We start from the raw sequence: 25,691 nt of genomic DNA on the forward strand, positions 1-25,691 counted from the left end.
GTGATTCCTGTTAAAGGCAACTGGACAGGGCCTGCGTGCTTGTAGGTTCATAGACGGCCGAGATTAACATTCATATGTCAAAACGTTTTACTTCATGTAACTAGCAACCTCGCTACCTAGTGCTGTGATTGGCAGGTTTGATTTGGTTAGCTCATGGTGATTGAGCACCCAATCGTTTTCTGCAGCGTGGCATCGAGGTTGGCCCACCTTGGGCCAACCACTATCTTAAGCACCCTCATAATTGCTCAAAGTTACAACCGAGGTTATTCAAGGTCAACGCGGCCAAATTGAAGACTACTTAATTTTCACGCGAGTTTTCCTTCTCCCCTTGTGTCTTCCATTGCCTGTTCAGCTATGGATGCCTCTCCCAAGAAAATGGATCCTCTGGACGCCCTCCGCCCTCTCATGGCAGCCCACTCCCCTCCCCTCCACGCCATCATTGTCCCTTCAGAAGACGCCCACCAGGTAATGCGCTTTGGGCTCCTTTGAGTGCTCTCCACGCTGCTCAAACGGGATCTCTCAATTACCCCTCTTATGACTTTACTTTTTTGCGCTTTTCCTCTCCCAACAGCCAAAGTTTCAACTTTATGAATACCCATTACGATCATCTCATGCTCAGAGTCTTGGTTGTTCTTTCAGCTTGTTTTTGCAATTTTCAGCAGACACACGATGTTACAGATTGGATCGTCAGATTCAATCGTACCTCCTCAAACGTTAACGTTAGAAGTGACTCTAGAGATGGTACAATACCTACCATACGTGACTTGGGCAAATCTTTTTGCTCTGTAGAACTTTTTTATTTTGATAAGAAAAGGAAAGTCCATCAGATGCCAGTCATATCTTGGACACATAATTTTATTTTCCAGTTCAAGAAAGCCATGCAGAGTTTGTGTCACGTGCATGACGTCAGTATCTTGACTGGATGTGTTTGCAGCTTGGAGGCACAGTCAGGGCAGAAGGGCCTTAAGATTCTAAAGGCTCCAAAGTTAGGCAGGTCACACAGCTATAGCAGCAGCAAACAAGGCCATATAGGTGGTGACATGCTCGGACTGCCACATAGGCAGCAGTGTATGTGGTTCGGCCACACAGATAGATCCAAAGTTGTGGCTTTGTACACTGTTTCACAACGAGTAGGACAGGAGCAAATATACATTTACACAACGAGTAGGACAGTGTCAAGGCTGCTAGCAAGAGTCCTCAGCAGCAGCAGAAAAGATCAAGCAGCACATCTATAACGCTCCAAACCCATGTCAGGAAGACTTGTCTTTAACCAAGCAGTCACCCCGCCTCGTGGAGAGGAAGGTCCATGAGGGCTGCAATGAGGTCAGCATGTGGGCTTACACAAAGTTCTGGCTTTGTAGACTGTTGCACAACCAGTAGGACAGGAGCATTCAACGACAAAGTGCAAATAGATCCCTATTATAGGAGATTTTGTCGTATGCTGTGACCCCAGTGTGAGCCCTTGTCCAAGGACAGTCAGGTACAAGCTACGTAGGTCAGTCTCTCAGCCTTAGGTCAAGTCAGAAGTCAAGTCCTTGTTCACCAGTATCCACTGGAGAATAGTAGGTTAGTGTTTCCATCTTAGGGTTTTAGCTAGGTCTAGGTCTCAACCTAGGCTAGGAGCCCAGAAGGTCCTCCAAGGGCTGAACCAAGTCATGGGAACAGGAGCAGCCAAGGAAGGATCCCCAGAGGCAGCTCTACAACACAGCCAACCAGGCCTTCCAGTCCTCCTGTAAAAGGAGGGGTTTGCTGCCTCATTTCAGCATCCATCGCCTCACAGTTCAGCCTTCCTCTCCAGCCCTAAAGCAGCTTCTAGCCCTCCAAAAATCCCCTACAAGGCAGCAACAAGTTCAACAGTCTTTCGGATGATTCTAGTTGAGTGTCTACGCAGCTCCATAGCCCAGGCTTGGAGTAGAGATTTGGGGTTTCTGTTTCAGCAGCTTTCTTTCCAGTTTTCAGCTGTATATTCAGCTCTCTTTAGTTCCATATGTGTCAACTTCCTTATAGATCTCTCAAGCTCCATAGCTCAGATTTTTGTTTTCCCTTCATCTTTCTGACTCATGCAGTTCCACTGTTTGCCTGAGGACAGTACAAGCCTCTTCAATAGCCTTACACGGTGGTCTACATCTAGGGTGTGGGCAGCGTTGGCCTTGGTCGAGATTGGGTTGTTTCTTAAGCATTCGTGGGTCAGCCCTCAGTGTCAAAGGGTGATCCTTGGAGCTGCATCCCATGCTCTTTGAAGGAGTGTTATTTGTATATTTTGCAGTTCTCCAAGTATCAAGCAAATTCTTTTCTATTTGGGAAAGGAAGCCCTCAGTGGGTATAGGGACCCAATTTTGTGTCGTCTACATTCTCTCTCTAACCCTAATCTCTCTCTTCCTTTGTGTGGTGCATACGCATATGCCTCATACAAAGGTTTAAAAAAGGTATCGCTGTGATTACATGATCAGCTTCGGTCTATATCAGCTTGACTACTGTGAGTGCATGGTCTTGTTGAGATCCGGAAAGGACACACGAACGAGCATCATGGAGCAGTAGAGGAGAGAAGAAGAGCAAGATCTCAACTCCAGAAGACAAACTTCCGCCTAGCACTCAAGCAAGTTAGAGAAGCTCATGGAATAGAATTGACTCCTCCTAGCCTAGCTCAAAGGAACTTCATGGCAGCTAGGTGAAAAAGACAAGTAGCTGGAGGGGAGATAGAAAAAGCTCAAAGAAAAAAAAACTATAGAGGAGGAAAAACTTGAAGAAGGCGAGGGACTCTTAGAATTCAAAAAATTGCTCTTGCTAATGCACAAGGAGCGCAAATAGGAGACAACACTTAGATGTGACGAGATGGCCCAAGCCCAGAAGCAACATTGATTCGACCGGGAGTCATGTTGCTCCTGCGCAAACAGATGTTGCCAATTATATAGGCCAGCATGAGTGCAGCTTCCCCATCGCGTTCAAGAACACCAAAGGTTACTCTATTGACCTGATCGATGTCGAATTTCACAAAATACAGCGGTAAGTGCGACCACTCAGTCATTTTGCAGTTTGCTCATTAGTTTGTTACTCATTTTCCGCTAGCACACATTCATGATGAACAAGACAAAGTCCATCTCCTCATCTAACCGGTGAGGTGGTGACTTGGTGGCAGCATTAGTCCTGCAGTTATACCGATCCGACCACGCACGGCACGAGTTTCAAATGGGATACGTTTGTGACCAGCCTCAAAGCTTGGTTTCTCCCGCCATAGTATGTGTTGAATCTAGAAGATGAGTTTTCTCATCTCGCCCGGAAGGGTCTGTCAGTGCTAACCTACAACAATAAGATTATTACCCCGGCCCAACAAATATGCTTGTCCAAGACAAATGAGCTAAAGCAGTTCATTAGGAGGTTTGACTCCAACATTCACTTCCTTATTCAGAACTTTGATCCACTCACCTACGAGTGTGCGCTTACCTTGGCTTAGAATTAGGAAATAATGTTGAACGGGGGAAAGCCTAAGCAGGTCCAACCAGGAGCCAAAGCTCTGCAGTAGTCTATAACCCCAGCGGGTAAAGACCCTTAACAAAAGGACAATAGCTTCCACAAGAAAGACAACCATTGGTCAGCTGGTCAAATTTTCTTTCACAGTTTAGAAGGCCTCTTTTCAGTGGGACTTCATCCTCACACCATTATTATGATGCGACATGATACTGGGGATCCAGTGGTTCTGAGAATATTCACGTGTGCCCCGATTGGCGGGAAGTTTCCTTCACAATTGTCGAAGGACTACCCGAGCCGACCATCATCCGTGGGGATAGAAGTATTTTTGGTATCCCTCTGATCTCCCACATCCAAGCAGCCGGTGCTGTTTGCAAAGTCGCATAGTGTGTTTTATATTCAGTGCAGCCAACTCCACCTTTGGGGCAGGCCATGACCAATCTAATCTAGGAATTTCAAGATATTATGCTCCGAGACGATATACCATTGAGATAGAATTAGAACCACAGCGCACTTCGTTATTGCGCGTTGGGTTTATCCAGCTATCCTCATAACCTTTGCGGCTCCAATTCTATTTGTCTAAAAAAAGGATAAGTTGGCACGACTATGCATCGACTACAGGGCACTCAACAAGATTATGATCATCAATAAATTTCCAATGTCCTGCATACATTACATCTTAGAACACTTGAACAGTGCCAAATATTTTTCTAAGATAGACCTTAAGAGCGGATATCAACCTTATGAGTGACTATCATGAGATTGAAACTGCACTATGTTGTGTTTTTAAGAGATGAGTCTGGGAATGTTCCTGGATTCATGTAGGTATATAGACCTTAAGAGCGGTCATCACAAGTCCGCATATTCGAGGCTGACATTCCAAAGACAACGTTCAGGAGAGAGCAAGCTCATTACGAGTTAGTAGTCATACCGTTTGGTCTCAAAAATGCGCCATCAACATTCAATAAGATGATATTGCGGGTGTTTGTTGAGCATATAGGAGTGTGCCTGTTCATCTTTCTAGATGATATCTTGATTTTCTCAGCCACAACAGAGGAAACACTTACGGGATATGCGGGAAGCTTTTCAGCTTCTGTGCGACAATCGGTTATATCTTATGTAAAGAAAAACTGATGGAAATTCAGTATCTAGGTTATATCATCAGTGCTAATGGCATTCGCTTGGACCCTGAAAAAGTTCAAGCAATCACAAGCTAGGCAGTTCCCACGACAGCCCATGAGATCCGATCTTTTGTAGGGCTTTGCCACGCCTATAGCTCGTGCATGCCCGGATTCTCCACAACCTCAGCACCCTCAAGAGACCTATTAAAAAGAGTTAAGACTCTCCAACAAAAGATTTTCGTGACCGATGCAGCTTTGCAGGTCTTCCACGACCTACAACGGTTGGGCACTATAGCTCATGTTATGAAAAATAGCATCTTGGGGTGATCCATTCCTAGTATTCACATCATTGTCAGGTGATACAATGACACTAGAGGAAGTTTTGTATGTTCTAGGTATCAAGAAGAATGTGATTTCTATTTTAGCAATCTCCAAAAATAGCTTCAGAGTTCTTTTTTACTATCCATCGTTGTATTGTGTATGATAACCCATACGATAGTTGTTTTGTACTCACTGGGACACTTGAACCTTGATTATCTTTGAAAAACAAACAGCTATAGAAGCTAATGCGATTGTTGAATCTGTGATTTTCGATACTCTTATGGCATGAGAGATTGGGGCATCTAAACTTTCACAGTTTGGTGAAGATGCATTCAAAGGACATGGGGGTAGATCTCCCACCCATGCATGCAATTAGAAAACATGTATATGCTTAATCGGGAAAGTACATCGGTTCCCATTTCCTAAAGACGGGACCCTTGGTGCATCCAAGAAGTTGCACCTAGTACATAGTGATGTATGGACAGCACATTACCGATGCAAGCAATGTAGCCATCGGGGTAGTTTTAGAGCAAGGAGAAAGCCCTGTGGCATACTACATCAGAAAGCTCAACCTTGTCGAAAAGAATTACTCGATCTATGATAGAATTACTTGGCGTGATCCAGGCATTGAAGCAATGGAAGCCGTTCCTTTATGGACGGATCCTCACAGTCAAGACAAACCACAAACCTTAAAGTGGCTTAGATTGGCAATCCCGATGAAGTCAAATCTATTCGGGGGCATGATTGAATATGTCTTTGGAAAGCAAACGCTCTAAGCAAGAAAGCCTCCATTTAGACAATAAAAAAGGCTACTGTGATAGAGATTCAAGGGAAAGACCTAGACTCTATGAAAACATAGTATGCGGACTCATCAGAGTTTGGCAATCAATATCAGTTTGCTTTTACTCTTGTGCATGGCCATTATTCAATCCAAGATGGATGGTTATTCTACAAACATAGACTTCGTGTGCTCAAAGACAAGTGGCAAGCTCTGCTCCATGATGCCCATGACGCCCTCATAGGGGCCATACAGGCATCAATAGTACCTTGGATAAGTTAGAGTGATATTTTTACAGGCCCGAAATGCGGAAGGATGTATATTAGCTATATGCAGAGATGCCAAATCTACCAGAAGGTAAAAGTATCCCATCAGAAGGCGGCAAGATTGCTTCTGCCCTTATCGATTCCAGAAGGTTTTTTTGGGACATCACGATGGATTTTGTCGGACACCTTCCCACATCTGCATGTATGCGAAACACCCAATGTCTAATTATTGTCGATCATTTTAGCAAATTTTGAATGCTTTTTTCGTGCGAGCAGATGGCCAGCGCAAAAGGCATAGCCCGCTTATTTATGAAGTATTGATACGTGATTGGAGAATTGCCACAGACCATTACTACGGAGGGCTCTGCTAAAAAACTTTGGCACCAAGCTATAGATATCCAGTGCTTTTCATCCACAAACTGATGGGCATCAGAGGTATATAATCAATTGGCATTTGACATACTAAAATCTTATTGTCATGATGCGCAGTCAAAGTGGGAGACCTTCCACTTGTACATGTCATATTAAATGATACATATCATCGAGCGTTGGTCGTATCTCGTATGTAGTAGCTTTTGGTAGGATGTTCTCTTCACCCTCACCAGGATGATATTTCCATCTCTCGAAGCCAATAAAACTATAGAATCCATGGTTGAGATCAGAGAGTCAGTTAAAGACTGCCTTGCCGAAGCACAAGCAACATACTCGCGCCAAGCCAATAAGTCTTGCCGAGGTGTCAACTATAAAGTTTCGGACCGTCCGCATCATTGAGAAGATCGACGATGTCTCTGTGAAGCTGTGGTTACCATACTGTTGGACAATGCATGATGTATTTCACGTTGTGTGGTTGAAGCGGTATATTGGCCTAGCACTCAATGATATCACAAATGAGCAATAGCCCGAAGTGATCGATGATACATAAATTATAGAGCCGGAGCAGATTCTCCTCCACAAATGGAAGCATGGGTCAGGATGCCAGATCCATGAATTCTACACAACGTTTAGAGATCGAGAAACCCATGAAGCGGTGTGGCTAGACGAAAGTTTCTTCCAAGAGGTTTGTCACCAAATTGGTACTTCTTCCCCAAGACATAAAGATGAATCTTTATTGCATTGACGATGGTCAAGAAAGTTGACTTTGGTTAACTAGAATAAGCTTTGTTTACTTTTGCTTTGCATAAGTAAAAGAGAAGGGTGGGGACGCCCACAAGGGACTAGGATTAGTCCAAGAACTAGGAATGCATGCATTTTGCTAAGCTCTAATGGGTTAAAGTGCAAGAACTTGTTTGTGCAATGTGTAGGACCTAAGAGAGTGCAAAACGGACCCAAGAGTGGGGAGAAAAGCACTAAAAGCAAGTTCCATGAGGCCTAAAAGCATGGACGAGGGGGTGCCTCTTTAAAAGGAGGGCCCATGAGATAAAAAAAGGTGCCAAAAGCACAAGATCTAAATAGAAAGCCTAAAAAGCTTGGCTTTTATGTAAAAGTAGCTTTTAGAAAGTAGGCCCTAGCTTTTTGCTAGGCCTAGTCTATAAAAGAAAGGCCCCAGGCCTCCCAGATTCATAAAAAAGAGTTGTACTCAGCTTCATGCTCTTGTCAAAGTGAGTTGTACAAAGTATTATTCTATTGCAATAAGACCTTGGGGGGGGTCCAGCCCTTATTTCTGGGCCCTAATGTTGTGCTTGTTGCTTCTCCTTCTCTCCCTCTATTCTATCGCGAAGAATCTTTGAGATAAGTGCTGCAATTCTGATTTTCAGATTTCAGTTTGTGTTCTCAAGTTTCTGTCGTGAAGTTCTTGTGAAATGTTGCAAAATTATTGCGTGGAAGTAGCAATCTCTGTTCCTTCTCTCCCTCTCTCAGTTCGTTTTGATTCCCAGAAGAAATCGGCTATTGCTCCTCATCAGATGAAGCTATTAGATGCTGTTTTTCCTTGTTATCCATGAAATTCGAAATCTATCTTGGTGATTATTTGCTGCGAATCAAAGATCCCTACTAGCAGTGATTCGTTTTTAGGGTTTCAAAGATGAATACAGAGTCGTTTTAGGGTTTCTAGTCTGGTTTCAAGTTCCCACAGATATTGGCGGACTACTTGTAGGCCATGCAATTACCACCAAGTTAAGGAGGAGGGAATGCCACATGCACACTTGCACTTGGGTGCAAGGTGACCCTAGCTTTTAGAAAGCAGGCCCTAGCTTTTTGCTAGGCCTAGTCTATAAAAGAAAGGCCCCAGGTCTCCCATATTCATTGTACTCAGCTTCATGCTCTTTTTAGAGCAAGTTGTACAAAGTATTATTCTATTGTAATAAGACCTTCGGGGGGGTCCAACCCTTACTTCACGGGGGTCCAACCCTTATTCGTTTTAGGGTTTCTGGTCCGGTTTCAGTGGTATCAGAGCATAAGATTTTCACTTTCCTTGGTGGAAACGGTCCAAGGCTAGCACATAGCTATGAATCAAGGTGAGGTCTACCTGTTTTTGGTATCAGTTCGAGTGCTGGTGGGTGAGGTGCACCAATTGTGACCCGATTCTTGCTCGAGAAGGTGGGGCGCTCCTGTTTGTGAACTAATACACATCCAGGAAGGTGGGGCACTTCTGTTTGGAGGCTCGGCACTAGGAGCTGAGGCACATCTTTTCTCCTCTCTCTTGATCGCCCTATATCTTGGGCTATTTTCTTCTCCTCTGTGATCTATCAAGTGGGAAAGACGTTCATCTTGTTGTTATCCTTGGTGACGTGCTTCCAATCTTTTGCTCAGAATTCTCGCAGCAAAAAGCACTTGCTTTTCACGAAAAGCATCTGCTTCTCCAAAAAAAGCACCCGCTTTTTGTGCACACGTTGCCTTCTTTTTTCCAAAGTGCTGTACAAAAAGCAGTAACAGCAGCGAAAAGCAACAGTTGCTATTTCGTTTTTCTCATCATGGACACGGGCACTCAGCCCTCACAAGTACAAGTGCCTAAGCAAGATTGCGAGATAAGGGAAGAAGATCCCAGGATGAGGATTCCTATCGAGAACTATTGGTGGAATTGACAAAAGCAAGAAAGAACCACTTCTTAGCGAAAGCTTGTCATTGGACAAAGTGCTTTCATAGATGCTATGTGAAATCTAAAGCTAAGTATTTCTTTCACGATTATGAAGTTTGATTTATCTTCATTTAAAGATCTAATCCTTGTATCTTATAAGGAAAGAAGTGTGTTGTTTCCTTGATTGTTTCAACTTTCATGAATCAAAAGCCTTTTGTATACATAGTACCAGGGCTTTATGGGTTTGAGCAGCTTATGCCAAAGAGGAGAAGTGTCAGAGACTACTTGTATATCTTTTATGAATTGAAGAGTAGATAACAGATTCAAGATCAGACCCTATTTGAGGGTAGTATGTTCAAATTTGGCAAGTTGATAGTCATGCACCTGATTTTATGATCTTCAATTAGGAAATTGAGTTATAATAACTAGTCATGTTAATCAGCTATGTTCTTATGGAGGAGGAGATGATCAAGTATCCGATCCTTTATGGCGGGATTCCATGTGGTCATTATTGACCAAGTATTTCAGTTTCAAGTTATATTATTTCAAATCCAGAGGAGTTTCAGTTATGATATTCAGTTTTGTTGTTTTTTTGTTATGGAGCATGACATGCTCAAGTATCAGCCCTCAATATGGCAGCAATTTATGGTAATTATTGACCCAGTATTTTCTTTAGGATTCTATTATTCAATAGTTTCCATTGGGATTTGTTTTATACAAGAACTCCTATGGTTTCTCATGGATTATTATGGCCAAAATGACAGTTTTATAATTCATATGTCAGTTATATGCCCTTTTGGAAAGTTTAAGAACTCTCCAAGTTTATGTCTGACCAGCACGGTAAGTGTTTGGTAGGAAGATATTTTATGTATAAGGAAGCACCAAGTCAGTGAATAGAATTGCCAATATTCTCCAATGCAAAGTTCTTTCCAAAGGAACTTCCAATTTGGGCTTTACAAAAGAGTATCAAAATGGAATCTATCACTTCATTCAAAAAGATTTGAGTGGATTCTCAAAGAAAGAGGATATGGAAAGATTCCAAGAAATAGTTTCATTAAGGCTAAGTATCTCTTTTATGTTGATAAAGTTTGCCTTATGAAGATCTAACCCTTGTATGGCAATACAAGGAGAAAAGTGGACTGATTTCTTGAATTTGTTTAAGGAAACATCTTGGATGAATGAGGAGTCAATGAGTATGATATGCCCAAATATTAGCCATGCGATTTATGGCTTCCTTTTTATTTGGAATTAAAGATGGAGTTGCAACCAAAGAAGCCGAGATGAATACAGAGCCCTTGGAGAAGCAATCATTTTAGAACTATCTCTAGTCCAGCTTGTGAAAGTCAAAGAAGAAGCAATCAACTCCAAGTGGAAGGGGCGTGGATTTGCCAAGAAAGAGGGACATATAAGTACCGGATGAGAAACTTCTCTGAGTGTATCTACAGACATTATGTTGCTTCTTAGAAACAGAGATGCCAAGAGCTTTGTCATTCCAAGGAATTTGGACCAAGAATATTGATATGATGGAGAATGGCACCAGATCGAAAGGAGTCAGGTGGGTTGACCATAGCAAGAGGAGTATTGCATAGCAGTGGCATGGACAATACCTAGATGAACCCAGAATCAGAAAGAAGGGCCTATGGCTGCCCAGTGCTCTTAAAGAGCAGGAAACACCAAGAAAAAGAAGGGCCTATGGCTGCCCAGTGCTCTTAAAGAGCAGAAAACACCAAGAAAAAGAAGGGCCTATGGCTGCCCAGTGCTCTTAAAGAGCAAGAAACACCAAGAAAAAGAAGGGCCTATAGCTACCCAGTGCTCTTAAACAGCATTAAATGCCAAAGAAAGGCAAGAATCTCCATGCAGAAAGCAAGAGAGTGGGGAGAAAAGCACAAAAAGCAGGTCCAAAAGCATGGACAAGGGGGTGTCTCTTTAAAAGGAGGGCCCACGATCTAAAAAAAAGGCGCCAAAAGCACCAGATCTAAAAGCTACTTTTATGTAAAGTAGCTTTTAGAAAGCAGGCCCTAGCTTTTTGCTAGGCCTAATCTATAAAAGAAAGGCCCCAGGCCTCCTAGATTTATAAAAAAGAGTTGTACTCAGCTTCATGCTCTTGTCAGAGCCAGTTGTACAAAGTATTATTCTATTGAAATAAGACCTTCGGGGGGGTCCAGCCCTTATTTCTGGGCCCTAATGTGGCGCTTGCTGCTTCCCTTCTTCTCTCCCTCTGTTCTATCGTGAAGAATCTTTGAGATAAGTGCTGCAATTCTGATTTTCAGATTTCAGTTTGTGTTCTCAAGTTTTTGTCGTGAAGTTCTTGTGAAATGTTGCAAAATTATTGCGTGGAAGTAGCAATCTTTGTTCGTTCTCTCCCTCTCTCAGTTCGTTTTGATTCCCAGAAGAAATCGGCTGCTGCTCCTCGTCAAATGAAGCTATTAGATGCTGTTTTTCCTTGTTATCTATGAAATTCTAAATCTATCTTGGTGATTATCTGCTGCGAATCAAAGATCCAGGCTGCGTTTCTACCAGCAGTGATTCGTTTTTAGGGTTTCAAAGATGAATACAGATTCGTTTTAGGGTTTCTAGTCCAGTTTCAAGTTCCCATAGATATTGGTGGACTACTTGGAGGCCATGCAATTACCACCAAGTTAAGAATGAGGGAATGTCACATGCACACTTGCACGTGGGTGCAACGTGACAACTAGCTTCATCGACAACGTGCAAATAGATCCCTATTATAGGAGATTTTATCGTATGCCGTGACCCCATTGTGAGCTTTTGTCTAGGGACAGTCAAGCACGAGCTACGTAGGTCAGTCTCTTAGACTTAGGTCAAGTTAGAAGTCAAGTCCTTGGTCACTAGTACCCATTGGAGAACATTTAGGGTTTCCATTTTAGGGTTAGCTAGGTCTAGGTCTTAGCCTAGGGTAGGAGCCCAGAATGGCAGCTCTACAATAAGAGAAATGGGCTAGGGGAAGGCACCTTTTATAGGTAGCCTTGTGTATCTCCCTAGGCAGCCTAGAGGGCTGGGAATGTGGTCCAACCAACCAGCCAACCAGCGAGCCAGTCGGCTGATTTAGCTGGTTGGGGCCAGCCAACAAGGCCCTCCAGCCCTCTTATAAAGGGAGGGACTTTTTGCCTCATTTCAGCATCCAGTGCCTCACAGTTCAGCCTTCCTCTCCAGCCCTGAAGCACCCTCTAGCCCTCCAAAAATCCCCTGCAAAACAGCAGCAAGTTCAGCAGTCTTTTGGTGATTCAAGGAGAGTGTCTACGCAGCCCCATAGCCCGGGCTCGGAGTAGAGGTTTGAGGTTTCTGTTTCAGCAGCTTTCTTTCCTGTTTTCAGCTCTTTTCTCAGCTCTATCTTCAGCTCTGATTAGTTCCATATCTCTCAGCTTCCATATAGATCTCTTAGCTCAGATTTCCGTCTTCCCTTCATTTCTCTAACTCTCGCAGCTCCGCTACAGGCCTGTGGACACCACAAGCCTCTTCAATAGCCTTGCATAGTGGTCTAGGTGTGGGCAGTGTTGGCCTTGGTCGAGATTGGGTTGTTTCTCAGGCATTCGTGGGTCAGCTCTCAGTGTCGAAGGGCCATCCTTGGAGTTGCATCCCATGCTCTTTGAAGGCTTGTTATTTGTATATTTTGCAGTTCTCCAAGTATAAAGCAGATTCTTCCCTATCTAGGAAAGGGGCCCCTCAATAGGTACAGGGACCCTATTTGGCGTCATCTACATTTTCCAGGAGGGGCTTTGATTCGAACCTCTCTCCAGATTGATTCACTTCTAGTACCAGGTCTGCATCGGTCTCTACTTGATGGAGATGAGACGTCACAGGGAGACCCTTCTTTGTCTGATCATAGAGGGTGACTCAGCAGGGGACTGTGATGGATCGAGCTCAGCGACACGTCACAGGTTTCTACACATTTGAGTCTGGCCTTAGACATGTCACATCATATCAGCTAGCTCCTCCTCCTCCGCTGGAGCTGACTCAAATGCATAGAAGTGTGTGACACGTCTCTGTGCTTGGTCAGCCTTTGTATCCTGTGGTGTGGTCGCCTCCTGCTACTCTCTGATTTGTCGTATTAGTGTCTCCCCGTGTCGGCGCACCTCAAACAAGTAGAGCCCAATGCAGGCCTGGTCATGGAATTTTTAGCGTTGGATATTTGTGTGAGAGCATATGCATACCATGGTTGTTGGGCATTGATGACGTCGGTGGTGGGATGTCATAGTCTAGTTTTGTGGTCTTTAACCTTGTGGGTGATAGTTCTGAGGCTAGAGCTGCACTATATGTTTTGTTTTAGCAGACTCAGGGCATGTTCTTGGTTTCATCTTCACCCATACATTTAGGGACATAGGCACATACACACATATGTGCATACACATACACATACATGGGTGCAAGCATACACATGAGCGTGCGAGTGTAGACACGTGTGTGTGTGTGTCTAGGAAAGAAAGGAATGCCCATGCACCCGAAAGTTACAGGCATGATATAAGGACCACAGAACCCATTAATGACACTAGAAAAGAACTGATCATTATGTGGTCTACAGGCATATCTCCCAAACAACTAGAAACGCTTGCCAAATGAAATCCTGGAAAAGTGAGCATGCAAAAAAGCTGATTCTGAAAAGACTACAGCATAGTCATAATGACACGCCAAGTAGGCTTGTGATGCAAGCCCAAACAATACTGTCTCGTGGCGTGAGGGAAATAAAGTGTGAGCCCTGATCATTCACCACATCTGCGATAGTGGAAATACCCAAACAATGCAAAAAATATGCCTTGTAAGGCTGAAGGTGAGCAAAGGGGGATCAAACACCTTGCTCCAATGGATGCTCTATAGACGGAATGTATTCCCAGGATCATGGAGGACAACTTGACCAAAATAGATGAGCCAAGAGCTACTGCCAATCACGAATCAAATGGGTAGAAAAGGGACACCTAGAAATAATACCATATAGATGCCCAAAAATAACATCTGAAATAGTAGGAATCCAATGGCAAAGGCCTCTGTATGAAGAGAGCTTATGAGACAAGAATGCATAAGTGTCCAGGGCTGGCGTTTCTCCAAAAAGGTGAGCAACAGCGTGGCCTTGCAAGCCAACAGATGAGTGTGAATATTGAGGATGTTGGGCATACAAGCATAATTGTATTTAAGGAGGCGGAGTGCCTTACGATTTTGGTGCGCCAAATACACTTCATAACCTTAGACATAAATTTCTCAATGTCCCATGCAATCCAAGGAATAATGGGCAAATGGAACTGCACTTCCGCCATGCGAATGGACCTGTTATGGGCAGATGCAACCCATGGCATGTTGTCTGCGGACTGCACTGGCCAGCTGCTGCAACAGCAGCCCCATGGCAGTCAGCTGGCAACCAGGTCGGTGGCAGCTTGGTCAGCCAGGCCTGACCTTGGGTCAGCTAGGTCGGCCAGATTTGGTCGGGAGTCTTCCAGGGCCCTAGGGGCCTATAAAAGGCAGGCTGAAGGTCCTCATCTTATCAAATTCAGGGAGTTCCGAGGATATCATCTCCACCCAAGCTGCCATGTAGGCCCGATTGACTCTCACTCCGATTGAGACCATTGCCTTGAATGGCACATTCTTGGGATAGTAGACGGAAAGCCAGCAAGCATTTGGCATTATGATTAAAAGACCATTTTGGCATTATTATTAAAAGGCCACATTCGGTTGGCATGCTGCGGATTCCAAGGAGAAGGTAGCAGAATCCTGTATAAACCAGTCATTGAAATATCAGCCAGGTGTAAAGGCCATAAAGGAGAACCCTGGCGATGTAAAGACCAATCAATAAGCCGATCTGTGAGCTCCAATATGGGAACCGGTAAGAAAGGAGAAAGCATCTGAGAGAGGGAACGCCAGAATGGTCTGTAATGCATTCCCAATCCATACTGTGTGGCTGCCAATGGAAAAGGCAATAAAGTTCCATCAACCCGAAGGACATCACCAACAAGCAAAATACCTTTAAAAGAGAGAGAATAAGAACGCCTGGGTTCTTGTATAGCAAGTGGTAGATGAAATGCTTTTGACTAGTGCAGGTTCTCAGCCCTCAGAGAATTGCCTTGCAAAGAATCATGCCTGGTCCATTTAAGATGAGATAAAATCTCTTTCTAGGCTAAGAGCATTTGAGAAACAAAAGGACAACCTTTAATCTTGCCATCAATGTGTCCCGGAATAATGTCCCATGAAGTGGGATGCTAGTGCCCAAAAGTGGGAGTAGGCAAGTGCAAAAGCAAATGAGAAATCATAGCTGCCATTATTGATTCTGACCAGGCTATGCAACTTGAGGCAGCTTTACTGAAAGGGAGCTTCTAGATGCTTTGAAATCCCGTGGCAAATGGAAGTCTCCAGGTTGGGATGGGTTTACGGTAGAGTTTTTTCTAGCATACTAGGATGCTTTGAAGCATACTTTGCTTTGTATGAATAATGCTGCATGGCAAAATCAGCAAATGCCAGATGTTTGGAAGAAAGGGTTGGTTAAGCTAATTTCCAAAAAACGTATTTGTGAATCATTTGCTCATTGGAGGCCTATCACACTCATTCCGGTCATCTATAAGATCATTGCCAAAATAGTGGTTGACAGAATCAAAGGCTACCTACATGATGGCTTGAATCCTAATCAATATGGCTTTATCCCTCGCGGACACATCACTGACAATATTGGTACTGCTTATGTTGGCATTGAATATGCCAAGTATACTTAGCAGGATGTCCTTTTGCTTCAAGTAGACATTGCCAAAGCTTTTGATACAGTGCAGTGGGACTTCATCTCCTAGACTATGCAAGCTCTTGGATTTGGCATCGAATGCAAAATATTATTTATTGGCTCTACTGTGATAGCAAAGCGACATGCATCTTATTAGGGGATCTCTCTGACGAATGGACTTTGTATCGATTAGTGAGACAGGGATGTCCTCTTAGTGCTTTGCTTTATGCAATCGCTACTCATTCGATGCTTTGTTATATTGATCACCTTGTTGACTCAGATGTTTTGCATGGTCTCAACATTCATGGCAGCAAGCCCATGCTTGGGCAAGCCTATGTTGATGGTTCTTTCTTTACTCCTAAGAACACAAACTAGAATGCTTGGCCAGTTGCTAAGTATATGGGCTATTGTAAGTAGCTAATAATAGGCCAGTTAATCTAACATCTTAGAATGTGCCACATGGCTTCGTAGGATTTTAGAGTTTCATAAAACGCTCTAGTGCTGGCCAAGTAAAAAGGATCTTGCTCAACTTATGAAGGCTTTATCTTTATATGGACTAGCTGCTGGCTTGCAGGTGAATTTTAAAAAGTCTAAGCTTCCGCCTTTGTGTGGCAAGGTCTGGCATAGTTCTTTGTGGCCAGGAGAGATTGTTCCGCCCAATCAGCTTGTTCGTCATCTTGGAAGAGTCCTAGGAGTGTCCTATAGGTGTGTGAGTGTGAAGAGTCTTGAGGCCACTTGTGCCACCTCATGTGGTAGATGTGATTCCTCACCTAGATTATAGGATCTAGATTCTCTTGTGTGTGACCTCATCTATGAGGTGTCTGTGTGGGAAGATAAGGCTTGCCCAGCCTATAAAAGAGGCCATGTACTTGCTACGAATTAAAAAATCAACATCAACTATTGTGCCTTAGCTCTTGTCTCCAATCATGTGTCTCTCACCCTCTCCCACTTTCAACATCTTGTTGGAAACCGACTTGTCTTCGTGAAAGGTTTTCTCATAGGAATAATCCGCCATTCGAGTTAAGGAAAAGGCTTGGAAGCAACAACGCTTTATAAGGAGGAAAGCACAACAAGTACAAAATTGTACGGATTTTTCCTGGCTGTACGAACAGACAGTTTTTTTTTTTTGGGGTGCTTCCTTACACACACTTTTTTTTTTTGGTGAAACTAAAAACATTATATAATGAAACATCCATTTTACAACAGGGCAGTGCTCGAGAAAAGAGCCAATGCCCTATCCATCATAAACAGTAAAAGAAAAGCTGAATGTAAGAAACATCCAAATCTTGCTCATGCAAGGCATCGAATAAGGACTGCCGCAATGAGGCCTGGAAGAACTCATAAGGGCGCTGAAGAGATGAATTCAGAAATGCATGATTTCACTGAAGCCAGAGGGTCCATAAGGCTTAGTATCTGATCCTTCCTTACACACACACACACACACTTTTTTTTAAAGTGAAAGCCATGATTGTTTATATTACAAGAAAAGCCACCTTAAAGGGAGGAGCTAGTAATTACATCAGCTGAAAATCTCTGTATATGCTAAATATACATCATGATCGATGTACTGAGTCTGCAAGCAGTCAAAAAAAGATTGCTGCAGAGAAAGCTTGAAGAAAGCAAATAAAGAAAATGTTGGATCACCAAAGACTTCACAATTCCTGTTTATCCACAAAGTCCAAAGTGTCCAATAATGAACCCAAACAAAGGAAAGATCAAACTCCTGAGTGCGCGGATGAAAACCAAAGAGATTTCCCAAAGCAGGAGTAATCTTGTTCTCAACGATTGTTGAAGAAAATCCATGAACTCACGCGAGGACTGGCAAAACCATAACAAATGAAGCATAGTCTCCTGAGAAGCCAAACATCTGCGACATACAGGAGGAGCAATGTGTCTACGTGCCAGTAGTTGACCATATGGAAAAACTCCTAGAAGAACTCTCCAAAAAAAGACCTATTGCCAAAGAGGAACTTTATATGTCCAAAGTTGCCTTAGTCTCTTTCTCCACCACTTAGCTGGCCGATGCATTCGCTAAATAGAATTAGCCTTATCTAAAACCCAAGGCTGAGGCAAAAGGATTTTATATAATGCAGGCACTGTAATCTGAGATAGCCTCAAAGGATGAAAGGAGGACTCGCGGGAAGTCAAAATCCAATCCTCCAGCCTATCTTGAAGTTCCAAAGGAGGAATTGGGACAAAAGGTGAAAGCGTACATGTAATTTTTTGCCATAGAGGACGATAATGAGATCCCAAGCCATACCATGTGGCTGCGAGAGAAGAAGGTAAAATAGTTCCATCATCATGAATGACATCCGCAACAGAAGTAATTCCTTTGAAAGTAATAAAATAGGAACGTCTAGGTTCTTGTAAAGCCAGTGGAGGTTGAAAAGCTTTTGAGCACTGAATGCTTTCAGCCCTCAAGGAATTTTCTATCAAAGAATCGCGGCCATGCCATTCCAAGTGAGAAAGGACGTGCTTCCAATCAAGAAGCAAGCCGGAGACCAAAGGGCAACCATGCAATGTACCATCAAAGAAACCAAGTAAGAAGTGCCACTGAGTGGGTTGCCAGTGACCAAAGGAAGAAGTATTGATTTGTTGTAACAGAGAGCGAATCATAACAGCCCAAGGCTGATCACCTTGCATAAATTGCAGTAGCATTTCCCCTTTGTGAGCGAGGATGTTTGTAGAAGGCCATCTTCTCATTTGGTCCTTCTGAGTGGGTGGAATTATTTCCCCTGGCCATAAGAAACCATGCCAGTCTTTAGAATGCAAGGGGAGCAGCTTAGAATTTTGAAAATTCACATGAAGACCAGCTACCAAACCATAGAGCGAAAGAGCTTGCATCAAAGCGGAAAGATCATTTTGAGTATTCTTTGGGGTAAAAAAGGAATCATCAGCATAGGCTTGAGCAACCATGCTGCGATTTTCTGCCATTTCCAAGCCATGAAGGATTCCTGTATCCATCAGATGGTCTATATATTGTAACATAGGATGTGTAGCAATGGCATACAACAAAGCACTAAGGGGACATCCTTGACGGACCGAATAAAGAAGAGTCCATTCTTCAGAGATGTCTCCAGAGAGAATATAGACAGCTTTGCTGTCCTCATAGAGCCAGTAGATAACCTGCTGCATTTTTATTCCAAACCGAGATAAATTCCCATTGAACTATATCAAAAGCTTTTGCAATATCCACCTGCAAGACTAGAACATCCTGCTACGTGTATTTTGCATATACCATCCCAACAGAAGCATTTGCAATATTGTTTGTGATATGCCTATGAGGGATAAACCCATATTGAGAAGGATGCAGCCCCTCATGCAAATAACCTTTGATATGGTTTACAAGCATTTTGGCTATGATTTTGTAAATGACCGGCATAAGCGTGATTGGTCTCCAATCAGAGAGTAAATCACATAATTGCTTCTTAGGAAGGAGCTTCACAAGTCCTTTTTTCCATGACATTGGCATGTGCTGATTTTCCCAAGTTGAATCAACCATGCGCAGCAGAGTAGATTTTAGAAGATCCCAAAAAGCCAAGAAAAAGTCTCGGTGGACAAACCACCTCACCAATAGAAGCTGCAATTTTCGGTAGAAGAGAGGCTAAGCATTGGGGGAAATCGACCACTTCTACCCATACAAGACAACAGTGTTGAATCAAAGCCTGATAATCCTTGGTAGGGGACCAAGGCAACACATGAATCATCTGCTGTCCATAAAAGAGAGGAGAATGCTTCAACAAAATCTGTTTATGCACTTCATCAGTCATGATTACCTAAAAAAAGCCACTTGCTACATAATGTACTTTTAACCACCCAAGGTTCTAGTCAACTAGTTACCAACATCTGTAGCAGCAAGCATACGTCGTGGAAAGAAAATGATGATAGCATGCTTAGCATAATCCTATACGGGATCATAGATATCATCCACCTCAACCATGATGCCCATCTTGGGAATCGACTCTTTCCAACTCTTTCGAGTGTCCTCAAAACCCTCATGCATCAATTCATAAACAAGCTGAGCCTCTGCGGAGGCATGAAGAGGGTCATCGTGACCCATCACCTGCTTTTGTTTTTTGTTATGACCCGACCTTTCCTTCTGAAAGGTTTTCTCATATCCTGACCAAACTGTACGGCTGATAGTCGTGAAAGGATATGTAAGGCAGAAACTGTATGTGCTGTACGGACGAGAATGTACGGACGTAGGGATGTACATGCTGTACGAATGTATGGATGTACGTGTTGTTTGGAAGTACAGACGACGAATTTATACGGTGTATGGAAAAGTGCAGAGCTTATATGGCGTATGGAAAAGGGCAGTGCTTGTATGGGTGTACGGACGACAGAACTGAACGACGTACGGAAAAGGGCAGAGCTGTACGATGGTTATAGCGAAGCTGTATGAGGCTGGACGAAGTGGCTAGAGGGCAAGAGACACCATAGCTTACTCTCTCTTACACTCCCCAACACACACACACACACACACACACACACACACACACATATGGATAGATGATCAATGTAGGGGAACATTACATGCGATATGTAGAACCTATTGTATTATACTTTATGTTGTTGAATTGAGGTCCAGAAGTAGTTCTCAACTTAGCTTCTCAAGACATGTTATGGCAAGTATACAAGAATATGAGGAACAAGCTGTCCAGAGCTAGGATTGAGATTTCCTGTGGTTTCCTAGACTAGAATGCTTTTCATCTGTGCTCTATCAGGTGAGATTAATCACCATGTTAGGTTACAGCTAATGAATGTTATACTCGTTTCTAACGATACTCGTATATTGAAATATCTGTTTTTCAAAACACTTCTTATATGGCATTCTTGGTTTACTGCTCGATGCTACATAGGTGTCACCTTGTAAAACTTAAATGTTTGCTCAGTTTTGACAAACCCTTGCTATTTTTTCAGAGTGAATATGTAGCAAACCACGACAGACGATGTGCATTTGTTTCTGGTTTCACGGGGAGTGCTGGTATGTATTCATTGCAATATTAAAATTTGTCATACCATGGCTATTTAAAGGCTCAAGTTAAACAATTGAAGTGTGTTGTCGTGGCTGTTGCTACATATGGTAATTGTTTTGATTTTGATTTGAGACTAGTTTTACTATGCTGGCATTTACTAAGAGGGAGGACTGAGGCATAGGAGTGTTTTTGTCTTTGAGAGGCATTCCGATGCTAGACTCGTCATTAGAAACACAATTAGTCACTCATTTTAACTCTCATTCTACCTCCACTCTCCAGATCCACTTGATTTCAGCCTTTGGGTGTTCAGGGCTTGTAGATCTGCAAATGAACTTTTTTAAAAACAAGAAAGTGATGTATTCCATTCAAAACGAATCATACAACAGGTGGGAGAGAAAGTACTCTATCCCTAGCCTCAACAGTGTGGCTTTGAATAACCTGCAAATAGCAAACAAATTCATTCAATAGGAAAGGACTTTAATACCAAGAAATTGGAGCAATAAGAAATCCTAGCAATGCTAGCAATAAGAAATCCTAGCAATGCTAAGATTGTGTAGGACTGATAGATTGGTAAGGCTATATCACGTGACAACTTAGCTACAGATTTTCAATAGAATCTACCTTGGTTGAAACTTGAATTTCTAGCTTATAATTTATACCATATGCTCACATTGAGTCCAACTTTGGGCAAAAATACATTCCTAAAGTTCCTTTTTGTCCAGCTACATCGACTTATCTAGCTGCCTTTTCTGACATCTATCTCAGCGTTTTGCCTCTAAATTATGTACTTTTTTTGAGGCATGAATTAGGCTTATGTATAGAAGATAGAATTGTGTGGCCTAATTTCGTCAAAGATTTGGGGATAGCACACCCACAACTTATCTCTTTAACATTTTCCTTGAGAGCCATATATATGTTCTTTAAGAATGGTATCCCTAAGAGACACCTTGAAAAGGGGTGAGGGCTCATTCGTTCATGTAATGTTCATGAGATTGAAACTGCACTATTTGTTTTGTCTTTAGAGGATGAGTTTGGGCATGTTCCTGGAATCATCTAGATATATATATGCATGCTTATGAAGATCTTGAGGTATGCATTCGACTTTTGTTCCTAAAAGTAAAGTAGGGACCTTGACATTTTGCAGCGCACTTTGACATTGGATAGGTCTGCTTTCATAAAAACAAAAAATGTCATTCATAAAGAAGCAATTATCAAGCATCATTCACGGGAATGGAAATTGAAGGGGATTGATAGACCTCGTGGAATAGACTTTTGAGAGAATTCCATTCATTTTGCATTTCTGAGGCAACGACTTGAATATACTGCCAGCCAACTGGCATTCAAAACCATTGCCATCTTCCCTTGATGATATGTCTCATATCGTTAATTCATACATCACATGTGAAATTTGCATCATGATGGAATGCCAGGGATCTCTACAGTCAACATTTTTAGAGGAAATGTGATATGATTACCAAGGTAGCCCTATGTATGCAATCATCACTACATAACTAATTAAAACGCTGTCTACATGCATTGACAAGCAATTTATCGCTGCTCACAGCTGATATTTGATTAATTCTAAGCCAAGTAAGAAAGCAACAACCCGGGAAGCGTTTCTTGGTTGTTGTTTAGGCCGTCCTCCAAATGAAAGGAAACTTCCATTAATGCTTGAAAAACACCGTACAAATTAGCTTCCGGAGGAGCTATGGATGGGTAATACAAATGGAAAGAACCCGGCTGTGAGAAGAGAAACCAGCCTATGTCCAGAGATCCCTAGGGAATCTCTGAAGAAGGGGCTAGCAGCCAGGCTGGTGGTCTATACATCCAGTGGATCTCCCTCGCAGAAAGGGTGTAGAAAACTCCTACAGGCCAAGCCTTGCAAAAATTCTCCTGCCTCTCAGCAGCTGCTCTCGATCCAGGAGTATTGTGCTCCCAAATGGCGCGCAAGGTAAAAGATGATGTCCTACCAGATGGCCATGAGGGTAGCCGTAGGAGTGATATGCTGCTCCTCCCATCGCCTGACTACACCGCGCGACCTAAATGTTCGAGGTAGTAATGCTGGACACCGTCTCCCAAACACTGTCCCCTGGCGAGGGCGTCGGCGAACACTGGAAGGCGGTGATGCGTTGTATATCTCTATCCAAAAGACCTGCTGGTCATGGACTCTGTATGATGGCATGACTGGATCAATTGAGAAGGCATGTCCACTCTCCGTGAGCCATGCAACCATCCCCCAAGTGAAGTCCTGTTGCATCCGCTGCGTGTGTGATCCACAATTCTAAAGACTGCTAGTTCTCACGTGAAGATGAAGTATCAATAGTTGCAAGGCTAGACTGCTTCTTCCTCTTTTTTGATTCAGGTATAGTGGTTGGGATTGCCCATGACCAGCAGCACAAAGTGGTTGCAAACCTAGTCAGGAAGTCCACTAAGTGTCATCGACACAATCTAACTATTTGGCACAACTTCATCAATGTTGTCTTGAGTTTGGTCTAATAGGCATCCACACTTTCTCCCCTCATCCACTTTCAAGGTGTCCAACTGCTTTTGGAAGTATGCAACTCTTGCTCTGATACAACGATGCGAATTCCTCTCAAGCATCCTTTGCAGTTTTGCAAGACCTGATGTGGGGAATTATAATTTTTAAACTGAAAATGCAATTAAAGCATGAGCTTGTGTATCTTTGCCATCCCATTTGAATTGTTCCTGAGTGGAGGCAAAAGTGCAATATTGCTGGAAGATGAAGAGTCTACATCATTAGCACCACCTCTAGTGGCAGGTGCCTGTGACGGAGGTCTAACCTCAAAACTTGTAAGGATACTCCATAAGTCCTTGGCTACCAACACATGACGCATCATGTAGGGTCACATGGGGTAGTTGTTGCGGCAAGCATACCAAGCAGATCATTGTTTGCCACTACTTTTGAGGCGAAATGCACAAATGCGAAGGTAATGTGACTGAATCAACTGGTTGTACCAAAACCAAGTGCAAATGTGTGATTGTGACCAGACAAGGTCAACTGCTTGCACAACAACTAGATGCCAATGTGTGCTTCCTGTACAGTGCTGCACTAACCGCACCTAAAAAAGAACCTTGAAAAATCAGTGGGTTGATTGAAGTCAACCTTTGACTATAGTAGATGACTGTTCAACAAATGCAAGCTCCAAATCCACTGTAAGCGAAACTGCATCGAACCAACAACACACTCTCAACTGTAGTTGATATACACCGTGCAGTCTATATGGACTGTATGGACAATAGTAGAAAATTCTGTCTGAATCAAGAGGCACATAGATGATGGTGGCTCGCAGAAGCAGTTTCACAACAGGTTGTAAGAAGCCTGTTAGAAATAGGTCTAGCAACAAGGCGGTGGTGACAAGCAGTAGAGACCTTGCTGAGTGGTAACTTTCTGCATGGGGTGTTGTAACACAAGTCATCAAATTGAACCCATGGTTTTGGGTGAACGGCAGAAGGAGGATTTAGACCAAGGTCTTGTAACGCAGCAACAAAGCTTGTCAGCATGAGCTGTAGTCCAGAGAGTCCTATGCCTGTTGCAATGTTAATTTGAAAGAGGTGTTGTGAAGACTATTACAGTAGACATTTCATGAGAGATTGCAATTCAGGTTGAGTGACTTTTATATCACATGTGTTAGTTGAGTGTTCAAAGGATTCAAAACCTACAACAACATGATAAGGAAGTCAAGGAGCTCATGAACAAAATTTGTTCTCAGAAGTCTCAGGCGCTTGATGGATGGAGGGGAGGAAAAGCAGCCCAGTAGTTTGAGGTTGCGGCTGGTTCAAGATATGGTGGCCAAAGCACAAGAATTGAAGATGAAATATTGGGGTGCCTTTATGAAAAACTTGCAAAAGTCATCCCATTTCACAACTCTGAAGGCTCATATCATTGACCCTTTAGATGCAAAAATCTGATCTTCAAGGGCAGTATACGGACTTGTAGACGGCTTCATAGGGGCAACAAGATGATTTGCTCACTAGCCCCTTGAAAGTTGTGGCTTCCTATACCCAACCCATAACTCCTTACTTTCATGAGGACTTTAGAAACTGTTAACCTCTTCTTCTTCTTATATGGTTCATTTTTCAGCCTTATAGATTCCAATATGTATGTAGAGTACATGGTGGAGAACTCGTCTCCCTCGTAGATCATGGAGGTTTAGGGTTGAGGAACTAAGGGTTAGGGAGAGCATAGGAGTGGGAGAGGAAGAAGGTGTAAGAGCATGGGGGAAAGAAGAGAGAGGAGGGAGGAGGAGGAGGAGGGAGAAGGAGGAGAGCGAGGAGGAGGGAGGAGGAGTAGGGAGGAGGAGGGAGAAGGAGGAGAGGGAGGAGGAGGCGGAGGAGGGAGGAGGAGAGGGAGAGGATGGGTTGCAAGGTTGGAGGAGAGGGGAGGAGGAGTTGCAAGGTTAGGACATGCTTTTGGATGCGGAGTGCAAGGAAGCATGGACACTTGAGACAATTGCTTGGAATACCAAAGTAGAACTCAACACAATGCCCTAAAAAGTGTGGGCTTCATTTCATTATGGGGTATTTATACAAGTTGGAGATCTTCTCTCTCTACGTGTAGAAATTGTAAGACATTCTCTCTCTGCATGTAGAACTTGCATATAGAAGTTACATGTAGAAGTTGCAAGTTGCATGTAGGAGTTGCATGCAGGACTCGCATGTAGGAGTTGCATGTAGGACTCGGATGTAGGAGTTGAATGTAGGAGCTGCATGTAGAACATGCATGTAGAACTCGCATGTAGAACTTGCATGTAGAAGAAAGCTAGTAGTGTGTGGACTCATTCTAGGCTAGGAGCCCAAGAAGCTCTTGCTTCAGGAGGGCTTCTCAGGAACACCCCCTGCGTAGGTGGTCAATGACAATAGTCTCATCGGTGGATTTTCTCAAAGTCCCCCCTTGCTGGGAAGGCTCACTCTTGATTAGGAGTTCACATAGGGTATGGCAATGGCAATCAGGAGGACTTAGTTGGATCAGCCCGTGGTGCTGAGAGGAGTTTGAGCGCCAGTGCCTTCTTTCGCAT

The 25,691-nt window shown here is 43.2% G+C and overlaps 1 protein-coding gene across 2 annotated transcripts in view; it reads left to right on the top strand.

Moving 5' to 3' along the window:
- The first annotated feature begins 278 nt into the window (after window positions 1-278).
- The window catches only part of APP1 (aminopeptidase P1), an 89,872-nt gene continuing 64,459 nt past the window's right edge, over window positions 279-25,691 (top strand). The window contains exons 1-2 of one of the 2 annotated variants that reach the window (XM_087373828.1): window positions 279-465; window positions 20,600-20,663. In XM_087373828.1, coding sequence (XP_087229954.1) covers window positions 355-465; window positions 20,600-20,663 — 175 coding nt within the window. In that variant the 5' untranslated portion in view covers window positions 279-354. The remainder of the gene's footprint in view (window positions 466-20,599; window positions 20,664-25,691) is intronic. The other variant, XM_087373827.1, reaches the window with a different exon arrangement.

Source organism: Dipteris shenzhenensis, chromosome 4 (assembly GCF_047967505.1).
Source record: "Dipteris shenzhenensis isolate YYH24624 ecotype China chromosome 4, Dip_SZ_1.0, whole genome shotgun sequence".
Lineage (NCBI taxonomy): Eukaryota > Viridiplantae > Streptophyta > Polypodiopsida > Gleicheniales > Dipteridaceae > Dipteris > Dipteris shenzhenensis.